Below are 19626 nucleotides of genomic sequence, written 5' to 3' on the forward strand. Positions count from 1 at the left end.
CCTAGTCCCATACTAAATGCTACACCAAGCCCTCCACCTTCTCAGAATGAGCCGAATCTTGTGAATCTGCAGTATTGGGCTGGAAATCTTATGAGAGGAAGCACCCTCTTGAGACTGCCAGCCCTTCCAGTTCTAGAGGAGGGTGGAAACATGTGCAGGTGTGTGCACCTGAGTGTGTGTGTGCACGCATGCAGAGGTTCCCACTCTAACACGCCCCTCGGTAGTGGAGCAAGGGTAGAACACATGAATGTGTTCATACTGTGACGGTGTGTTTACTCAGACTAGGAGCGTATGCATGTGTGCATGTCTGTGTGAATGTACACGCTGAGTGAGTGTTTGCTCAGGGTCAGAGCTTGTGTGCACTCCCATTCCATATTTGACTGCGCATGTACATGTGCATAAGTGTGTGTGGTTGTGTAAGGCAGTCGTGGTTCTCTTCCCATCTGTCAGGGAGGGAGACCACACCCTCTTGCTGCAATGCTCCTAGAGCAGGGGTAGGCACGCATGCCAAAGGTGGCACGTGAGCTGATTTTCAGTGGCACTCACATTGCCCAGGGTCTGGCCACCGGTCCGGGGGGCTCTGCATTTTAATTTAATTTTAAATTAAGCTTCTTAAACATTTTAAAATCCTTATTTACTTTACATACAACAATAGTTTAGTTATATATTATAGACATATAGAAAGAGACCTTCTAAAAATGTTAAAATGTGTTACTGGCATGTGAAACCTTAAATCAGAGTGAATAAATGAAGACTCGGCACAGCACTTCTGAAAGTTTGCCGACCCCTGTCCTAGAGGGACTCTGTTCAGGGGGGAATTAGCCGACTGTTGATAAGCCCAAACCAGGCTGGGCATCAGTTGGGTCTGTGAGCCCCTGGCCCTCAGCCAGAGCTGGGCAGCACACAGTTAATGGTTCTGGCCCGTAGTCGGGCAGGATAGCAGTAAGTTTATAGGCCTGGAGACCTCAATCAGGACAGGACCATAATCAGTTCAGGGCTCTGGCCTGCAGTCAGGCAGAGCAACACAGCAGTCTAGGGGGGATTAGCTCTCTGGCGGGAGACGGGGAGAGCCAGAAAAACCATCTGGCATCCTATCTCAGGCGGGTGTCAGACCAATGCAGGCCTCCTGGCCTAAAGGTGGGGCAGCAGGGGGAGGGGGATGCAGGCCCACCTGCTCCACTGCATCCCAGCCCAAGGCTCTAAGAGTGGTGGAGTGATCCGCCACTGGGTCAGTGGGGAAATCTGGGCGCAACACACTGGCTGGCCTGCAGTCAGTAACATGGCTGAACCCTATTCAGCTTCCCTAGGCTCCTTCCTACACTCCCAGTCAGGGGATACCTGGGTTCCGGGGTGTTGTCGGTCTTGCTCAGGTAAACAGCTAGTGGCAGCCCCAACAGCACCTCGGCGTCCCTGGTGTCTGTCAGCTCCGGCAGTCCCTTTGGGTCTCTGGCACTGTAGCAGCCTCCGTAAGGTCCGGGCTCCAGCAGCAGGAGAGAGACGTCCTGCTCCTCTGGCAGCTCTGCCCCAACTGAGCTGGAGGGCCTCCCTTTTATATTTCCAGTTGCTGCCCCACTCCTCTGCTTCCGGCGGGGTGGCCGTGGGTGTCTCGGTTCTGCCCACCAAGGGGTGGTTGCGGTTCTCTCCCCGTCCGTCAGGGAGGGAGACCATGCCCCCTCGCTACAGGGTGTACGTGTTATTATTTCCATAGAGGTTTTGGTTATTTCCATCTCTGGTTTTTCAGGGAAAAACAGTGACTTTCCCTGCTTGAACTAGAATATGGATTTCATTCGAGCTGGGGAAGATGTTCTTGCTTGGGCCAATTGCTTTTACATTTAAGGACTGGTGGTTTTCAACGAGTGCTGTAGTCCAAGCTGTCTTTCAGGGTCAGAGGTCCGTTGGCCTTTGCAATTTGTTGCTTGTCAATGAGAAGTACTGTATACAGAAAAGGGGACACTGTTGTCCAGCAACCTCATTTAAGGATATTTTCATCGCTCGATTTAGTTTTCAAAATTATTAATAATCACCCATGAGCTGCCAGTTTATTAAAATCTGCTGTGCTGAGTCAAATCTAGACATTTTTCCTTTCACAGACCTAAGAGAGTGTGAGGAATATCTGTTCTTTTTGGTGTGTGTGCTTTATTACAAATATTTTGGTAAATCCTTAAAATGTATTATGCCACAGGCCCTCAGACGTATGTAACAATAGATTCCTGCATGGATTCTTGGTGTTTTATTTTTAATTAAATGCATTAAATGTCCATCTCCCACTGTGGGATCTACAATTATAAACCAAATCTTCCTAAGTTCCTCCCCCTCCCCCTTTTTCTTTCGCTCCAAAAGCAAAGGCCACTCATTACAGAGAATGGAAACTTTGACAACATTTCCTGTGATTTCCTGTTCAGCTCATCCCTAAAAAGGTACTGTGGATTATCTCAGCCGTGTCATGTAATATCTATCCACTGTATTTCACAAAAGCAGAGAGAGCGACCAAGCCAGCAGCGGTGAAAAAAACTTCATATGACATGTTGCAGACTCTAAAAAAAACCAGCTTGCCTTTTCCCTGCCATAATAAAAATTATCTAAAACAAATGCAAAGCTGTCCAATTATGGTTACATGGTCACAGTCCAATGGAATAATCGTGACCGATGACCAAGAAAAACCTTTCCAGATACTGAAATAGTATTTGAACAGTTGGCGTTTTAAACCCTCTTCCAGGCCCTTTTGTGCAACATTTAGTAGCCTTAGAAATAATGAAGGAGATATATTCCATTTGCATCCTTTTTTTAATGAAATAAAAAATACGCATGGTTTATTGTGTTTTTGTAATGCTCTTTGGAAGGTCTGTGCAAAAAAGGAAACCTTAATGCTGACTCATAGGACACACCACAGATATACAGCTGTACACATATTATTATTAATAGTAAGTAGGAACTATGGGTCAACTTGCTAATCTATTGCAGAACAGTAAAATGTGTTTAGGACACACACCCATACTACAGACCTAGGCCTGATTCTTCTCTCACATTAGGCTAAATAAGGAACAACTTTACAGAACTCAACGGAATTACATGAGCATAAAACCACACATTTACGCACGCGTTTTAGAATGTTACCTAATGGAACAATGAAGATACCCCCCCGCCCCGGCATGAATGTGTTGCACCAAACAGAACAATAATATCTCAGATCTATGATGGGTGCCTAAGCCTAGTGCAAAATTTCTTTTTCCCTGTCTTGCTGCATGTGTGTCTATACATAATTTCTATTCTTTAGCCCTTGTATAATACCTTTCATCCAGAGATATCAACGCACTTGAGCTCTTTCAGAGTCTGCCAACCCCCTGCTACAGGAGCTATAACACATCATCCAGCCCCATGTTCTTAGAATACTACTACTACTACTTTGCACATTGCTTGTTTCATCCAAGAATCTCTCAGTATGTGACAAACATCAAGTGATATAGAGCCATAAACACCCTTGTGAGGCACAGTAGATATTATTATACCTGTTTCACAGACAGGTAAACTAAGGCAGAAAGATATTTGAAAAAATAACATCCCCCAGATCACGTAGCAAGTCAGCAGTGGAGCCAAGAATAGAACCTCGAAATCCTTGCATCAGATTCTCTGCTTCACTGAGCTTTTACTTGGCACAGTAGAGAGGGAGGCGGCTCTCAAACAGCCACAACTGACTCCTTGAGTCTCTCAGTGATTCTACACTGAGCTGAGTCCTAGTGTAGGTTAGTGGAGCCCAGAGGCAGCTCTAAATTCTAACAGCTATTTAGGTACCTAACTCCCACTGAAGCCAATGGTAGTTAGGCACCGAAATACCTTTGATGATCTGGGCCGATACGCCTGCTGAACAAGAGCTGGAGCACAATGTTCCAGCCACACCTTCTTCCCACCTCAATATTCTCCCCATGCTGGGAGCCAAATACATGTGTGTGAGGGGGAAGATGTTGGCTCGGTCATCTGGTAAGCTAGCTATGACCCAGCTGAGAGCTGTCCCATGCCAAAGAAATTCTCAGCTGGCCGAAGGTGTCTGCTTTCTGACCCCTTTGAGACACTGAAACAATGCAAAAGACTGGAGTACAATTGAATAACATTCTAGATCCTTATTCCCATTCCTTTGTGTCACCCACCAACGCACTCTATCTCCCTGGAATGATCAGAAGTGTATCATTCTTGTGACAGGAACACTCATGCTTCAATGAAGAGTTGCCAACCCACAACATTAGTTTGGCTTGTATTTCCTGTTAGGTCATGTGTGGGGGTTTTTTTTGGTAATAAAATATTAGCCAAATTCATTCTCAGTTACAGTGAGGTAAATGTGGAGTAAGTCTGTTGATTTCTGTGGAATTACTCCACATTTATTTACATACTCAATTTCCTATTGTTGTAGAACTGGACATTCTGCTTGGAAGAATCAACAAGATAATACCTGCCACTGGGTGGCTGTAAACACCATTCCTGGTTGCAGAGATAGATAAACAGTGACAGACACGCTCATTTTTAATACACAGTGAAAACTTTCTTAAGTAATCACTCAAGAGCCTTGCAGAAATTGGTTATTCAACAGGGATGGATCTTGTAACAAAAGTGGGACAGAATTCCATTAGGAATGAGGATACTTTGGGATTGTTGTTATTATTAGACAGGATGAAATATAAATAGACAGGGGGGAGGGTTATATCAGTTTTGCTGATCTTTACAGTGTAGTCTTCTTTAGAACATATGTATAAGTCACTGATCACTGCACTGTACATACAAAATACTACAATATCATTACCTTTGAGAATCATGACGTTTCTCTTCCTAAAATATTCCCATCCTCTGTCGGTGGGAGTCTTTTACACACCTTCAGCTCTATGGCCTGCTTTCATTATTTTTCTCCACTTTGCTTCCCGAATATATGGGTTGGGGTCTGCAAACCTTTCTTCAGGTGAGTAGTTCCGTTAATTTCAATGGCAATGTTCCATGTGAGTAAGGACTATTTGCATGAGTAACGGTTTGTAGGTTCAGGTGCTTGTATATTATCCTCTCAGTCCATTCAGTGTCTCCCCTGCGGTACAATGATTGTATTTGGAAGCAGTGGGTATAAACTTAGATGTGAAGGATTTGGACCCCGGTCCTACTTCCACTGAAGTCAATGGTAGGTTTGCCACTGACTTAGGCCTTTTGTGGTTGTTTAAGAATTTTACTTTTACTATACAGGTATTTAGATTGTAAGCTCTTTAGAACAGAGAATGTCTTTTTATTCTGTGTTTGTGGGGTTCTGGTCCATGACTGGGGCTCCTATGTACTACAGTAATAAAATAATAAATAACAAAAAATAATAAAATAATAATAATAGAACTGATTATTTTATGAAAGAAATATCATTTCCCCACCCCTTCATGTTTTTACATAGCAAGAATATGATTCCATAGGACCAAATAGTCTACCTTTGTGACCTGGTTAGATTTGTGATTGCCACTTAGTCTAACTGATGTACAGCATAGGCCTATCTTCCACAGATTACTTGAGGGGAAAACTAGTGCACTGAACTTTATCTGCTCTTCATTATATAACAATTGCCACTATGTGGTTCCAGTGCTGGAAACTATAATTTCCTTGCCTTATCTAAACATCACGAAAAGTTATTTGTTTCTAAGGTTTTTTTTTCTTTTCTTTCAATTTTTATTAACCACTCCCTGTATGATTAAAAGAGTGATGTATGTAATGTACGCAGAAGAAATTTAGATCTGGAGGTCAGATTTTCTGATTCTTTAAAATAATATTACAGTACTCTTAGGCTGTCTACATTGGGGATTTTTGTATAAATGTAGCTGCACTAATGCAAACTCGCAGTGTAGATGTGCTGCACGGGTGTAAGATGGGGCTTGCACTCATGTGACTTACCCTAGTCACTTATCCTGGGGTAGGTCACACAGAGGCAAGCTGCATTTTGCACCAGAGCAGTGGGTCTGCATTAGAGCTTTCTACTAGTGTAGGTACACTAATATGGTTAAACTTGTGCAAAATCCTTAGTCTAAATAAGCCCTAAGTAGTAGTCTAAAATATGCACACACCGCTATATGGATACATATCAATACACATGTGAACATGCCATTGCAGAATACTTCAGATTTGTTAAAGGGGATCACTTATAAATCTTCATGCATTTCTGAATTTATTATTAAGATCAAATTTCACACACACACACACACACACACACACACACACACACACACACACACAGCATAGACTGGGAGTTAGATCCTGCAAACTCTACTCACATTGAACTCAATGTATCTGCTTATGTGAGTAATATTACCCACATGCTTAAGTACTTGAAAGACCCCTTCTGAGCTCAGATCAGGGGCGGCTCCAGGCACCAGTGTGTGGGGTGGCCTGCTGGTCGCTGTGAGGGCGGCAGTCAGGCTGCCTTCGGTGGCATGCCTGTGGGAGGTCCGCCGGTCCTGCGGTTTCGGTGGCAATTCGGTGGTGGGGACGCCAAAGGCGAGGGACTGGCAGACCTCCCGCAGGCGCACCGCCGAATCTGCATTACTAACGAACCTCTCGCAGGCACACTGCTGAATCTGTGTTACCAGCGGACCTCCTGCAGGCGCGCAGCTGAAAGCCGCCTGCCTGCCGTGCTTGGGGTGGCAAAATACATAGAGCTGCCCCTGGCTCAGACACTGCAGAAAAAGTTGCTCTTTTTGTGGAAAGAGTCTAATACTCTCTTTTCTTGCACAGAGAGCTAAATAAGATTTCTTGGAATAGAAAAACAAAAATGTGCTCGCTCTGTCTATCTGTGTGTCTATGAGATTGGCAATCCACACTCCTTCTGCAGGTTCAGAGAACTTTCTGCCCCCTGTTCACTCCAGAGGCTATGTCTTTACTGCAAAAAAGAGGTATGGTTTTACATTGAGATAGCTATCTCAGTATAAAATCCTAGCAGAGACAAGTCATGGGTTGTTTTTACCTCAGTGTAGCTAGTTGAGGTCAACCCTATAACCACCAGCCAGCATTATCTTAGCTACACAGGGATAAAAACTGCAGTGCCTTGCCTCCACTATGGATTTTATATTGAGATTAGCTATCTTGATTTTAAATATCACCCCTTTTCACAGCCAAGAGCCTGTTCTTGCTGCCAGATGGGAGTTGTGCATAAGCCCTGCAGGAGCTGAGTGTGGGATACCTGTATCACATATCTCCCATCAGGAAGGCCAGCCCTTCTTCTAGACCCACATTTAGGATGCTATCCTACAGAAATACAGGGGGCAGATCCTAAGCTAAGTGAAGTTACTACAGAGTTATGACAGTTTATATCAGCTGAGGATCTACCCTAAGGATCCCGATTCTCCATTGCCCTGCATCTTTAGTTATTTCCACCAGGGCAAAGTAGGTAGTAAAACACTACCCCATCGGAAAGGTAACGGTTTGCACCCTCTTTGTACGGATGCAAATGACCAACAAGGGGCAGGGCAGGGAAGAATCCAGTCCAAGTCATGTCCTCACTGTGGGAGAAATGCACCCCTGGGCACAAGGACACCACAAGACAAGCCTAGGCACCACTTAAGGCTTCAAAACAGGATATAGGTGGGACTAAAATAGCCTTAAACACACTGGCCATGGCCAGGCCCTCTGCACAGAGGTGCATTTAACCCTCCAAGTACTGGCATTAGAATCCTGAAAGCTAAGGTTATAAAATATGCTACTTAGGCTAGAGAATTAATTTGAACCCACCTTGTTTTGAAGCTTCTTACGATATGACTATTTCTGATACCTATCCTAGGACTGCCTCATGAGCCTTGGAAGCTCAGCAGCCTGTGTACTAGATGCAAACAGCAGCTCATGTGTGGGTTAGGCAATGACCCAGGATCTTCTTTGTGAAAAGGAACTGAAGTTGAGGGTTTAAAATAGTGCAGCAAGTGATATACATAGTAAGATCAAGCTGAGGTTGGAAAATGGATCGTGTATCTTTAACCCACAGAAGAAGAAACTTTTTTTTTTTTGCTAGTTAACAATGGAAACTTTTTTTTTTAGTGTTTCCCTCCAGCGGTCCTGCCAAGCAATAGAAAGGAAAGACACACACACACACACACACACCAAAAAAAAAAAAAAAGAAAGAAACTTGTTCCGCTGAGTTCAACCCCAGACAGGCTCACAACTTCCTTCCTGCCTTCCTATCCCCCGCCCCTCCCCGCTCTCCTCCCTAGCTCGCTCGCTTTTAATCGCACATTGAACAAACATTCAAGAAACTGCAAAGCTGAAAGTGACAAGGCTGCTCGCGCGGTTGGCGGGGAAAGGAGAATCAGTTAGCAACACAACCAATCGGTGAAGGCAAGCCCCACGATTCAACACAAAAAGAAACTAGCCCATTTTTTAAAACCTCGCGTATATAATATAGACGGCTACGGTTTAAAATCCTGATCTGGATGAGGAAATGATTTCTGGAGCATTTTGTGCGTGTCTCAGTTCCTGCGGGTGTTTCAAGGGGATGTGAACTAACAGGACTGTGAAGTCTGCATGAGCCCCTGATATACCAGGTAAGGGTGGACTGTTTCATTCCATTTTCCCCCCTTGGCTTTCTCTCGATTAAGCGGACCTCTCTTTGTCTGGGAAGAACAGCAGGGCAGGAGGGTTGGACCATGGGGGAAAAAAAATAAATCGCACAAGTTCCACAATGTTTCTCAAACGTGCCTCCCTGTAAATGCCATTTCAAGCCTTCTTCTCCACTCTTTAATGAGTAACTGTCGTATTTTCACCCCCCGGCATTTAGCTAGTGCATTATGTTGCAGGCAGGAGCAAAATAGCTGCCTTTTCGGGCGAGCTGAACGGTAGCAGCAAACGCATGTTTGAAAAGATTATTGTGGTGGCAAAATGCAGTTAGCTCATTTTCTGTGAAACGTGTGAACCGGTCGTTCTGCAAATAATGTACAAGAAAAATACCAATAGGCTTGTGTGCGCTCAGGAGCTCTCTGCAGGGAGGGGAAAGCAGAACTGCTCAGCCGTCCGCCTTGCAGGGCATCTCCGGACAGGAGTTGAGTGTGAAAGGCTCTCCCGTTGGCTCTCCCACTCACTGTACAGCAGGATAGGCGCGTTCAGATGTATTTCTCCTGAACGCTCCGATAGAGATGGGCATGAACCCCCCCCAAACACACACACATCTTCACACCCAGACACTCACCGGTTTGCACACTGTCACAACATGACCCGGTGCGAACAGCAGGCTGTACTTCTAGAGATGCACAGGCACTGAGCTAATAGCCAGGACACCCCGATGTACATGCACACCGCTGCAAATTATACCCCGGAGCGAACTGATGCCTTTTAATTAATATTAATACAAAGACAAAACAATACAAAGGCATTCGTTTAGCATATAGACTCACAAGGACGCACAGAAATACACGTGAACATACAGTTGCACACAAGTCCATTCAAAGACACTTACATCTACAGCTTGTGTATGCACACGTGCATATAAATAAACATTTACACATACACACAACACACTCATGCATATTTTTCATACATAGAATTCAAATACTCCAACGTGAAAAGAAGGCTGTAATTCTAGTTATACAAACACACATACATGTACAAAGAGACACACCAAGCTAATATAAACAGATGAAGACACATGGACAGAGGGTTACCCACACAGGAAGAATCACAGACACACAAAAGCACCCAGAGCTGCAGCACACACGCATACAGATGTCTATACAGGGAACACAAGCTAGCCATGCCCAAGAGTATATATAAGACAAATTCAAGAGATGCATACATAATCTTATACCACACAGCGTGGACAGACCTAGGGTAAACACATCTAGATCTAATATACGTGAAGCTGCACAAAGCCATACAGATGCACACACACAGACAGAGTGAACAGCAGACACATGGATGCATAATAAACAAAGCCACACAAAGGCATAGACCTATCCACACTTACACTGAAAAGAAAGGTTTCAGAGTAGCAGCCGTGTTAGTCTGTATCCGCCGCAAGTACTCCTGTTCTTTTTACTGAAAAGAAACACATTCTCCAAGCAGAACCTAATTTGATCTTCATGTCATAGGAGGACAGACATATACACACATACCCACAGCACAGACAAAGCCACACCAGTACTTAGCGCATATTTCAGCCAAAATCTTTTAGTCAAAACTTGAAAATTGTTATTTAGAAATTCTGTTGCGGTGCTCTATGGGAGTTGTAGTTTGAGTGTTTCACGCCCCCATTCTCTTCTATAGGCTGGGTTCCTGGGCCAGGCTAGGCCTCTCATGAGGCACAATAATTTGCCCACTTGCTGAGAGTCCCTCCTGAGAGATGTAGTGTGGCTGGAGAGTGGGCCTATAGAGAAGGTAGGAGCCATGAGGCAGGTGAACTACAAGAAATGTGTGTGTTTTTAACAAAACGCTGAATTTTTCCACAGAAAGCAGATGCTTTTGTGAAAGATTTTGTTTAGCTGAAGTCCCAGTTTTCCACTGAACATCAGTTTTGACAGAATAATTTTGATCAGCTAATGCGAATAGATGTAGCGCGCGCACACACACAAATGCAGATAACACATGCACAAGGCAGTAGAAATACACAGGCAGAAGTTACACAGAGCCAGCCAGAAACCCCTCCAAACAATGAAGTAGACATGAAGAGATGTAATCAGGTGAAGAGCCATACAAATACACACCTGAGTAGAAGCCATAAGTATATTTGGCATACTCTATGTCTTGCAGAGACACACCTAACATACACAAAGCTACAGATCTGCACACAGACAGAGTAAATAGACATACACGTGGAGATACACTCAGATACTGTGTATGCGTGTCTCACTGTAAGTGGATTCAGGCCCTGAGGCTCGCACACACAGAAGCAGTAGATATACATGTATATAAGCGACTCCTAGCACACGGAGGGCCACAGCAAAACAAACCATAGTCACTCACCCTTTGCTCATGGGCCGAGTCTGTCGCCTCTGTGCCTTGCCCCATACCCATAGCGCTGTTGCTCCTGGCTCCGGGCTCATGTCTCTCTCTCTCTCTCTCTCCTCTCCAGCTGATTTGTTTATGGAGCTCTGGGCAAGGGCCAGGCCAGCTCCTCCGCCCCCCTGCGGCTTCCCAGGCGATGGTGCTGCCCCTGGCCCAGGGAGGACCCCGGCTGCCCCGCAGAGGCTGACCCAGGAGGAGGAGGAGGAGGAGGCTTGCCCCGCGAGCGCCCGGGCTCAGTACTATGGCTGTGTACTGCTATGCGCTCAATAGCCTGGTGATGATGAATAGCAGCAACGAGGTGAAGAGCGGCGGTAGCCGGAGCAAGACGCCTCCTCCCCGGGGGCAGGTGCTGCAGGTCCCGGAGCCGCACGGCGCCTGCTGCCCCAAGCTCAGCCCGGGCGCCAGGAGCCCCAGCTGCCCCCGGAGGAGCTCGCCCTTCCTCTTTCCCCCGGGGGAGCAGCCGCCGCCAGAGGAGCCGGGGAGCGCCGGGACTCCCGGGGGCAGCAGGCGGCCCAGCAGCCCGAGCTGGCTGGGAAGGGAAGAGCCGTCGCGGCCCCGCCAGCGGGAGCTGCAGAACGTGCAGGTGAACCAGAAAGTGGGGCTCTTCGAGGCGCACATCCAGGCGAGCAGCTCCGCCACCCTGCACCTCAAGAGCCCGCGGCTGGGCAGGAGATCGCCGTCCCCCATCCCGCCCCGCCGCAGCCGGCCCCCCGGCGGAGACCCACGGGAAGCGCCCAGGAAGGAGGAGGAGAAGGTCCCGACAAGCCCCTTTCCCTGGCCGGCGGCGGAGAGGGGGATAGCACAGGAGCCAGGAGAGACGGGGAGGGGGCGGGAGTCCCCCGGGGTGCAGGTTTCCGGGGAGACGGAGAGGCGGGGTGGGCACTGTGGAGCGCAGATTGCCGGGGAGATGGAGAGGGGGAGCAGCACTCTCGGAGCGCGTTGTACAGAGGAGATGAAGAGGGGCGGTGGGATGCCCAGAGGGCTGGGAGCGGAGGAGATGGAAAAGTGCAGCGGGTCCTGCGAACAGGAGGGACCGGAGGAGACGGAGAAGTGGAGCGGGTCCCCCAGGGCGCAGAACTCAGAAGTGATGGAGAGCAGGGAGAGGGTTCACCCAGCGCAGGGCTCGGAAGTGATGGAGAGGAGGAGCGAGTCCAGTGGAGCGCAGAGCTCAGGAGTGTTGGAGCGAGGTGAGGGGACCCACAGCGTGCAGGGCTCTGGGGTGATGGAGGGAGGAGAGGGGACCCACAGCGTGCAGGGCTCTGGGGTGATGGAGGGAGGAGAGGGGACCCACAGTGTGCAGGGCTCTGGGGTGATGGAGGGAGGAGAGGGGACCCACAGCGTGCAGGGCTCTGGCGTGATGGAGCGGGGCAGGGTGGCCCTAGAAACTCAGGGTTCCGCATCAAGAGAAGAGGGGAGCGAGAACTGCGGATTGCGGGGGTTGGACTCTTCCGCTGCCCCGGAGCAAGGGAGGGGTGAAGAGCAGCATTGTCCCCCCCGGACTGGCTGCTGGGGGGAGCTCGGGAGTCCGCTGGCCTGGGCTGGCTCTGTGGAGGAGCTGTGCCCAGTGCCTGGGAGCTCCTTGGGAGCAATGGATCAAGCCTGTGCCCGGCTGCAGCAGGACCACCTTGGAGACCCTCAGCTGCTGGTGACGGCAGCACCCACAGAACAAAAGGGGAAACCCCCGGGGGAGGGCTGCTGTGGAAGCAGCATCCCCGCTGTCATCATTACTGACCTAGGGGGTCAGGAGGAGGAGGCCGGGGAGAGCCCCCGAGTGAACATGCCCATCAGGAAGCTGTCTTCCTCTTCGGCTTCTTCCACTGGCTTCTCCTCATCCTGGGAAGAGTCTGAGGAGGACATCTCCAGTGACCCCGAGCGCACCTTGGATCAAGCCCAGCCCTTCCTGCAGACCCTGGACCAGCACAAACCCAGAGTGGTAAGTCCTGCCCAATGCAGCTTCCCCTGGAGTTGTGGCCCCCAGTGTTGGCTCTAGTACTGGTGCCCCAGACTCCACCATGGCTTCTTCCGTTAATGCTGGGCTGGGGACCAGCCTCCCTAACTGTAACCCACCCACCCACTGGCTTCTCCTGCATCCTAACTCCCCCACCCTGGAACTTGGTTGCTCACCATGCCAGTCTGCGTTAGGCTGCAGGCAGGTAAATTACAGGCAGGATCCACTGACTGGGGTAGCTGAGGTCTGCTAAATGGGTACTGTTGTCCCAGATCCTTTGGGAACCACTCTTCTGATGCATCATCACCCTGGCAATTATAGTAAAAGACCTGCCAGTTGCCCTTCTTTATCTCAACTGGAGTGCTGCCTCATTAGCCATCATCATTAACCACAAAGCCTGTGTGCTTATTAAGCCCTGATGAAAGACAAAGCCAGAGTCAAACCCTTTCTGACCTGGCTGAGATCATATTGATTGGTAGGTGTTTAGAAGATGATTGCAGTCATTTAAGAGAAACTTTCTCTTTCTCTTTCCCTCTCATTCACACACACACACAAAACCATCACTGGTAACAGTGTGTTGATGGTCATCACCTGCTTTTAGGAGAGATCTTGCACAACCCATTGGAATGCCCAGTCTTGTAGTACTTAGGCAAAACTCCTAACCAAGGACTGCAAGCCTGGTTACAGAGAATTTACCTAGAACCATTTATTATTCTTTTAACTTCAGACTATGGTGTGGTTCTTTTTCTTCTCACTGGCACCAGTTTTACACTAGTATAACTTCAGTGGCTTCTGAGGAGTTTCCCCTGATTCGCTTGCACATTTCCTCTTCCGAATTCTTTCTTTCTTTCTTTCTTTCTTTCTTTCTTTCTTTCTTTCTTTCTTTCTTTCTTTCTTTCTTTTCTATCCTGCTGCCCACCGCTGTGGCATTTGCATATCTTTCACATAAAGTGAATAGCAATAATGAAATCCCTAGTACATTTCATGGACTCCGGCACGTCTCCATTTTTGGAGTAAAAACTTTGCTCACAGTAGCATCTAACATTTGTTATTAATTTATTTTTATTTATATATTTATTTAGGGTTGGTTTATTTTGGGGTTTAGTTGGTAGGTTGGTTTGGGGTTGCTTGGGGTTTTTTGGTCAAAGGGGAGGTGCCAGTGTTGTGAGTGTCATTCTTGCAATGGTGGAAAGACCTTTTCAAAGAGGAAGGTTTTGCAGCATTTCCTAAAGATGGTCAGATTCTGGATTCACCTGATCTCCTCTGAAACATTGTTCCATGGCTGGATCCTCTGGACAAAGCATGCTTTTTCCTTTGCTCTCTCGTGCTTCATCCTGAGCTTTGTGAGGTGAATTGTCCCAGAGGAGCAATGTCACAGTGTTTCAGAGATCGAAATTCGGTCTTTAATGTAGCTGGGGCATGATCCACTAATTGCTTTAACATTTAGGACCAAAGCCTTTAAACTGTCAAATCCTGAAAGCACCCACAACTTTCATTAACTCTAATGGGAGATCTGAGGGCTCTCTAATGGGAAATCTGGAGCCTCCCTCATGATTCGGTCCATTATGTTTAAACAGCCTTAGGCACATGGCAGTGAAACTCCTGTTGATGGCAGTGGTATGAGTACAGTAGAACATAAACTGAATAGAGGATCAAGCCCCTGAAGAAAGGATGCTGTGTGGTTTGTGAACAATTATCAGGCTGACACATAAATGAAAACCATCTTTTTTTGGCTTCCTTTTTCTTCCCATAGCAAGGATCCAGGCCCAGTTCTGTGGAGGACAGAGAAGCAGCTGGGCAGAAATACTGTTGGCAAAGTAATGAATGCTGTAGCTCTTAATGTTTTCAAATAGTTTGACATATTTAGATCCTTTGAGTCACTCTCTGGGCTCTTTGTTTTGTGATATTCCTCTAGTTGACAAATTTTTGTTCTGTGTATATTAGCTTTAGTAATCGTTGTCCATCACTGACAACTGTTATCAGCAATAAGCCCTGCTGAACTGTGCTGCAGACAGTTGAGTGCTAGTGTGGACGGGACAAAACCAGCTTTCTTGAGTCTCAAAACGGATTTCTGTGCAAAAGTGGCAAAAAAAGCTTTGTTTCATCCTTTTTGTGGACAAGTGGTTTCCTAAACTGTTTCAGCAGGACCCACTGCTGACAATGGGCATGATTCAAAGCTCTTTGAAGTCAATGGAAAGACCCCTATTAACTTTAGTGACTTTGGTCAGGCCCAGTTGTCTAGCAGTGAGTTTGCTAGCATAGGTAAGCTTAATTTGTATTATCAAAGGGCCAGATTCTGATCTAAATCTGGTGGAATATCAGAGTAACTCCATTGACTTCAGTGGGATTACTCTAGTCTAAGTGAGAGCAGAATCTAGCCCAAAGTGTCTCCCAAAAATCTTGGGGAGGTTAGCCAGTATTTCTTTTTGCTTGGATAATCCCCATAATACTTGCTGGGTTGCAGCCTCTGTGGGGATTCTCTACTATAACATGCAGTTCCACTGTGGGGTTGATCCCTTGCTTTGCAGTTTATAGTGAACATCTCACCAGGATTGTGAGCAAATACCTGGTAATCCAGTGTTGTTTTCTGCAGATCCTTGAGTTACTTAAATAACAAAACATGCCCAAACCCTAACTCCATGTTCTCACTGCGAACATTTGAGAATCCATAATGACAACAGAAGGGGGCTACTTGAATGGTCTCCGGTTGTACACACATTTGTTTTCATGGGTTTACCAATTTCCATTTGACAAAGCGTAACTGTCTGGAAATGAAATATACTGTGAAGGAACATGCATAAGGAATTGCGACTACGGATCATACTAACATTTTCTGACAAGATAAACCCTGGTGGCCAAATCCTCAGTTGATGTAAATCAGTTGAGCTCAGTGGTGTTGTGCTGAATTATACCATCTGGGCCTGAGTATGGGCATCTGCAATTAGTGATATTTGTGTGGGTGGGAAAGGTTACGGCACCTGAAAAGGAGGTAGCAATGAGCAACAGGAAAGTGGTTCTCACTGGAGGTATGTTTGGGGTTGTAAGCTTCATGCTGGGTGTTTACAGATTCAGTAAACAACAGGCTCACTGCTGCCCTTCCTTTCTGGAGGCTATCTGGCTAGAAAAGCTATCTGGGATGTCCGGCTGTCTATTGTAGTTCCCCTTTGTGTTCTTTGTATGGTAGGGCAGGCAACTTCCTTCAGCTGGACTTCAGAACTCATCCTGCGTTAATGTTGCAGATATGTTGTTGTCTATGTGTATTTTGCAATCCCCGCTATCAGGTCGGCTAATCAGACATTAATCCCGTGAATGATCGGGAACACTAAGTTGTTTAGCATGAAGAATGTGGATGGGTTAGTAACCTCCTTTTGAGACAAGATACATTTAGAAATGACGTTTTCTGTATAACTCTATAGCTAGGTACCTCCACAGATCTCTCTCTCTCTCCCTCCCCCCCCGACTGATGAGGAGAGACCTACCGCTCCTGTTCCTGTCTACTTGGTAAACTGCCTGTCTGTAAAATGCATTGGGGCCCTGCAGGATGAATGGTGTTAGAGAAGATTGACATAGAAGATATTATGAAGGAGTGTGTTAGTGATTCTCAGTGAAACGACAATAAGTAAATTAGACAATTTTTTATAGTAATCCCTCCCAAGGTTTAAATAAAGTATAAACTGTGTGTGGGTTTCTGGCACCGTGGTTTTTACTGGGCTGCAGATAGTTGCTTGGGGGAAACCCCACCCCCATTTGTGCAAGCTTGCAAGGCTCAAAAGGCAGCAGAGGTATTGCACTTCTTAAGCAATGTAGGAGGAAGAGCCTGTCCAGGGGAATCTGCAAACCAGTGTGCCGCAGAGTAGTGCTCCACAGAGCTTCTGGGCCCGCAGTGTGGTTGTGGGCTGGCTGGGGAAGGAGAGGGAGTGTGCCCAGTGGGTCCACATGTCCTGCAACCCAGCTGCTACTCCAGTCTGGGGTTTGTCTAGCAGCCACCCCATAGACGTGTCAGTGCTTTGCATATTGGGAAGGATTCCTTCCTTTTGTCACACAGGCTTTTTGCTTAGGAGATGGGGAGAGGGGCTTACTGTCCCAGCAGCTGTGCCCATTCAACTCCCACTGGAGACAATGCAGCTGCACAGGTACAGCAGAGGGGATGATCAGGCCCCTGCAGAGGATTTCACCCTCATTAGGCACTTGATCCTCCTGTTGCAGGGTAGGTGTAACTCCCATTGCCTTCAGTGGAGTATATGGCCCTGCATGTGTTTCTTTCCTAGAGGAGCCCTATTCTCCTGCCACAGGATCTGAGTAACTCCTGCTGCTGAAGTCAGTGGAATTACTCATGTCTTGCAGCAGGTGACCTGCCCCCCTGCAGCTGGTTAATTCTCCACTCTGACTCTTAAGCAAAAGACTGCTGCAACTTGTTATTGCTCACTATCACCATGTGCTGATCACTATGCTGAGTTGCTGCTATCCAAGCAAAATCCTTGATTCCTCTATAACTCATCAGCCAGAGAGAAGAAACACTCAGTTTGTCAGAACATCCTTTAACTATTCCATTTGTGAAAACGAAGGCTTTAAACCCCCACTTCCCCTGGAAAAAGTAGCATGAGATGCCCTTAAGCCAGGGGTCGGCAACCTCTGGCACGTGGCTCACCAGGGTAAGCACCCTGGCAGGCTGGGCCAGTTTGTTTACCTGCTGCATCGACAAGTTTGGCTGACCGCAGCTCCCACTGGCTGCGGTTCGCCGTCCCAGGCCAGTGGGGGTGGCGGGAAGCCGCGGCCAGCACATCCCTCGGCCCACACCGCTTCCCGCAGCCCCCATTGGCCTGGGACGGCAAACCACGGCCAGTGGGAGCCGTGGTCAGCCAAACCTGCCGATGTGGCAGGTAAACAAACTGGCCCGGCCTGCCAGGGTGCTTACCCTGGCGAGCCACGTGCCAGAGGTTGCTGACTCCTGCCTTAAGCATTCTTCTTCTTAGCCTTCCCCGGCACTAGTGCAGAAACTGAAGGACTCTGAAGTGTTGCAGTCACAAAACTTGCAGCACATTCCAGAACTCTGGCTCTCTCAACAAGCATCGTGTAATCGCCACTGGCCTAGAGTATAGAGTTTCCATTAACGTGAGCTAAATAGTGAGAGCTTTTGGAAAGTGCATATGTGATTACAGCAGAAAGGGGAATATATTTATTTGTTTGCCTGACCGGCAGTGACTGTAAAATATTTCTGACATGAGGCAATGTAGCTGTGCCAAGCTCCAGCCAAGCACCAGGCAGACACCTTGTCTTTTCTCTAGGGTGTTCCAAAGCATTGTCTGACAGCAGCACTCCTGATTTGCTCCCATAAAAGAAATCAATCAAATTCAATATGTTTTCATTCCCATTCGATATGTCATTTTAATGAGAAAGTATCTGTGTAATAGCAAGTATTTCCCCACAAGGCTTGCTGGGGATGATGCTGTGCAGAGCCCCCTGCCACGCTCTTCCCATCTAGCCTTGTTCTCTAACCCTGAATACCCCCAAATGCATTGTGGCGCAGTGGAGGTGCTTACATAAGAAGATGGATGATACCATTTTGGCTCCCCTCTCTTCAGCAGTTTTTGAGCCAATAGAGGAGGATTTCTATTGCATTCACCCCCTCCATGTCCTGTAGCATGGGGATTATATGGCACATATTACACCCTTTTATTATAGGCATGTGTTTACCAGCACATTCATTCACTCTGGTGGTTCTGAGCAATTCCAGACTGAAAACATTCATAAAAGAAAGCTGGGGAGGTTTCTGAGAACTCATTATTTGGGATTCTAATTCTGTGTTGCACAGTTTTGTGACCTCTGGTGCCCGAAGGATAATTAGGAACCAGCTTTTCAAAATAGTCCACTCATTTTGGGTGCCCAGCTTGACACACTGCAGGCCAGCCACTCACAGATCCCACTGATGCCTGCTGGAGTTGTAGGTACCTAGCACCTGTGAAGTGTCTCAGAGTGGATACCCCAAAACTTGAGCTCACTAAATTAGTGGAGACTTTTCACATTTTTGTCTACATCTTTACAGAACCATAAAGTGATAAAAAACAACCAAACGGCAGCCAGGACCTGTGTCATGTTTTCCATGTTATTTCTATAACAAGTTAGAACAGATTTACATGAAGAGATAACATGAGCTCAGCACTCACTTTCAATCATTGTGTGGCACTTCTTGAGTATGTTGGCACCTATTTCTGGTATTAAACCTCACTTCAGCTAGATTAGTCCTGTACAATTATTAGAGCTCACTTTTTATCCATACCATTGAGTGAACTGGTGCACTTATTCTGATCTGTTTTAATTAGATGGAACTCAGCTAAAGCTTCCTAAGAAATATGTTAATATCTAATAAACACTGCAAAAATAAAATATGGGTGTAATGTTTAGAAGTGCCTATGTGACTTAGGAGTCTAATTCCCATTTTCAAAAGTGACCTAAACACGTAGGAAACTAAGCCCTATTGATTTTTAGTCACTTTTGAAAATAGCACTAGGTGCTTTTGAAAATTGTACCGTATGCCAGCCAAATAGACTTTTCTCTCCACAGCATGCACAGTGGCTATGAGTAATTCAAGAAGCTATTTAAGTACTATGTCCATGAGCTTCAAAAGTGGGTGCCTACAATTAGGCTCTTAAATCTCTATTTAGGCAACTAAATAAGTAACCTAATTTTCAATA

The 19626-nt window shown here is 46.8% G+C and overlaps 2 protein-coding genes across 2 annotated transcripts in view; one reads left to right on the top strand and one right to left on the bottom strand.

Moving 5' to 3' along the window:
- PSEN2 (presenilin 2) overlaps positions 1-11031 on the bottom strand; it is a 75012-nt gene extending 63981 nt beyond the window's left edge. The window contains exon 1 of the mRNA XM_045009477.1: positions 10945-11031. The gene's annotated coding sequence lies outside the window, so the exon portion shown is untranslated. The remainder of the gene's footprint in view (positions 1-10944) is intronic.
- The window catches only part of ITPKB (inositol-trisphosphate 3-kinase B), a 119356-nt gene continuing 107909 nt past the window's right edge, over positions 8180-19626 (top strand). Inside the window, exons 1-2 of the mRNA XM_045009474.1 lie at positions 8180-8534; positions 11054-12919. Coding sequence (XP_044865409.1) covers positions 11228-12919 — 1692 coding nt within the window. The 5' untranslated portion in view covers positions 8180-8534; positions 11054-11227. The remainder of the gene's footprint in view (positions 8535-11053; positions 12920-19626) is intronic.

The sequence above is a fragment of the Mauremys mutica genome, chromosome 3, assembly GCF_020497125.1.
Source record: "Mauremys mutica isolate MM-2020 ecotype Southern chromosome 3, ASM2049712v1, whole genome shotgun sequence".
In the NCBI taxonomy this organism is placed as follows: Eukaryota; Metazoa; Chordata; order Testudines; family Geoemydidae; genus Mauremys; species Mauremys mutica.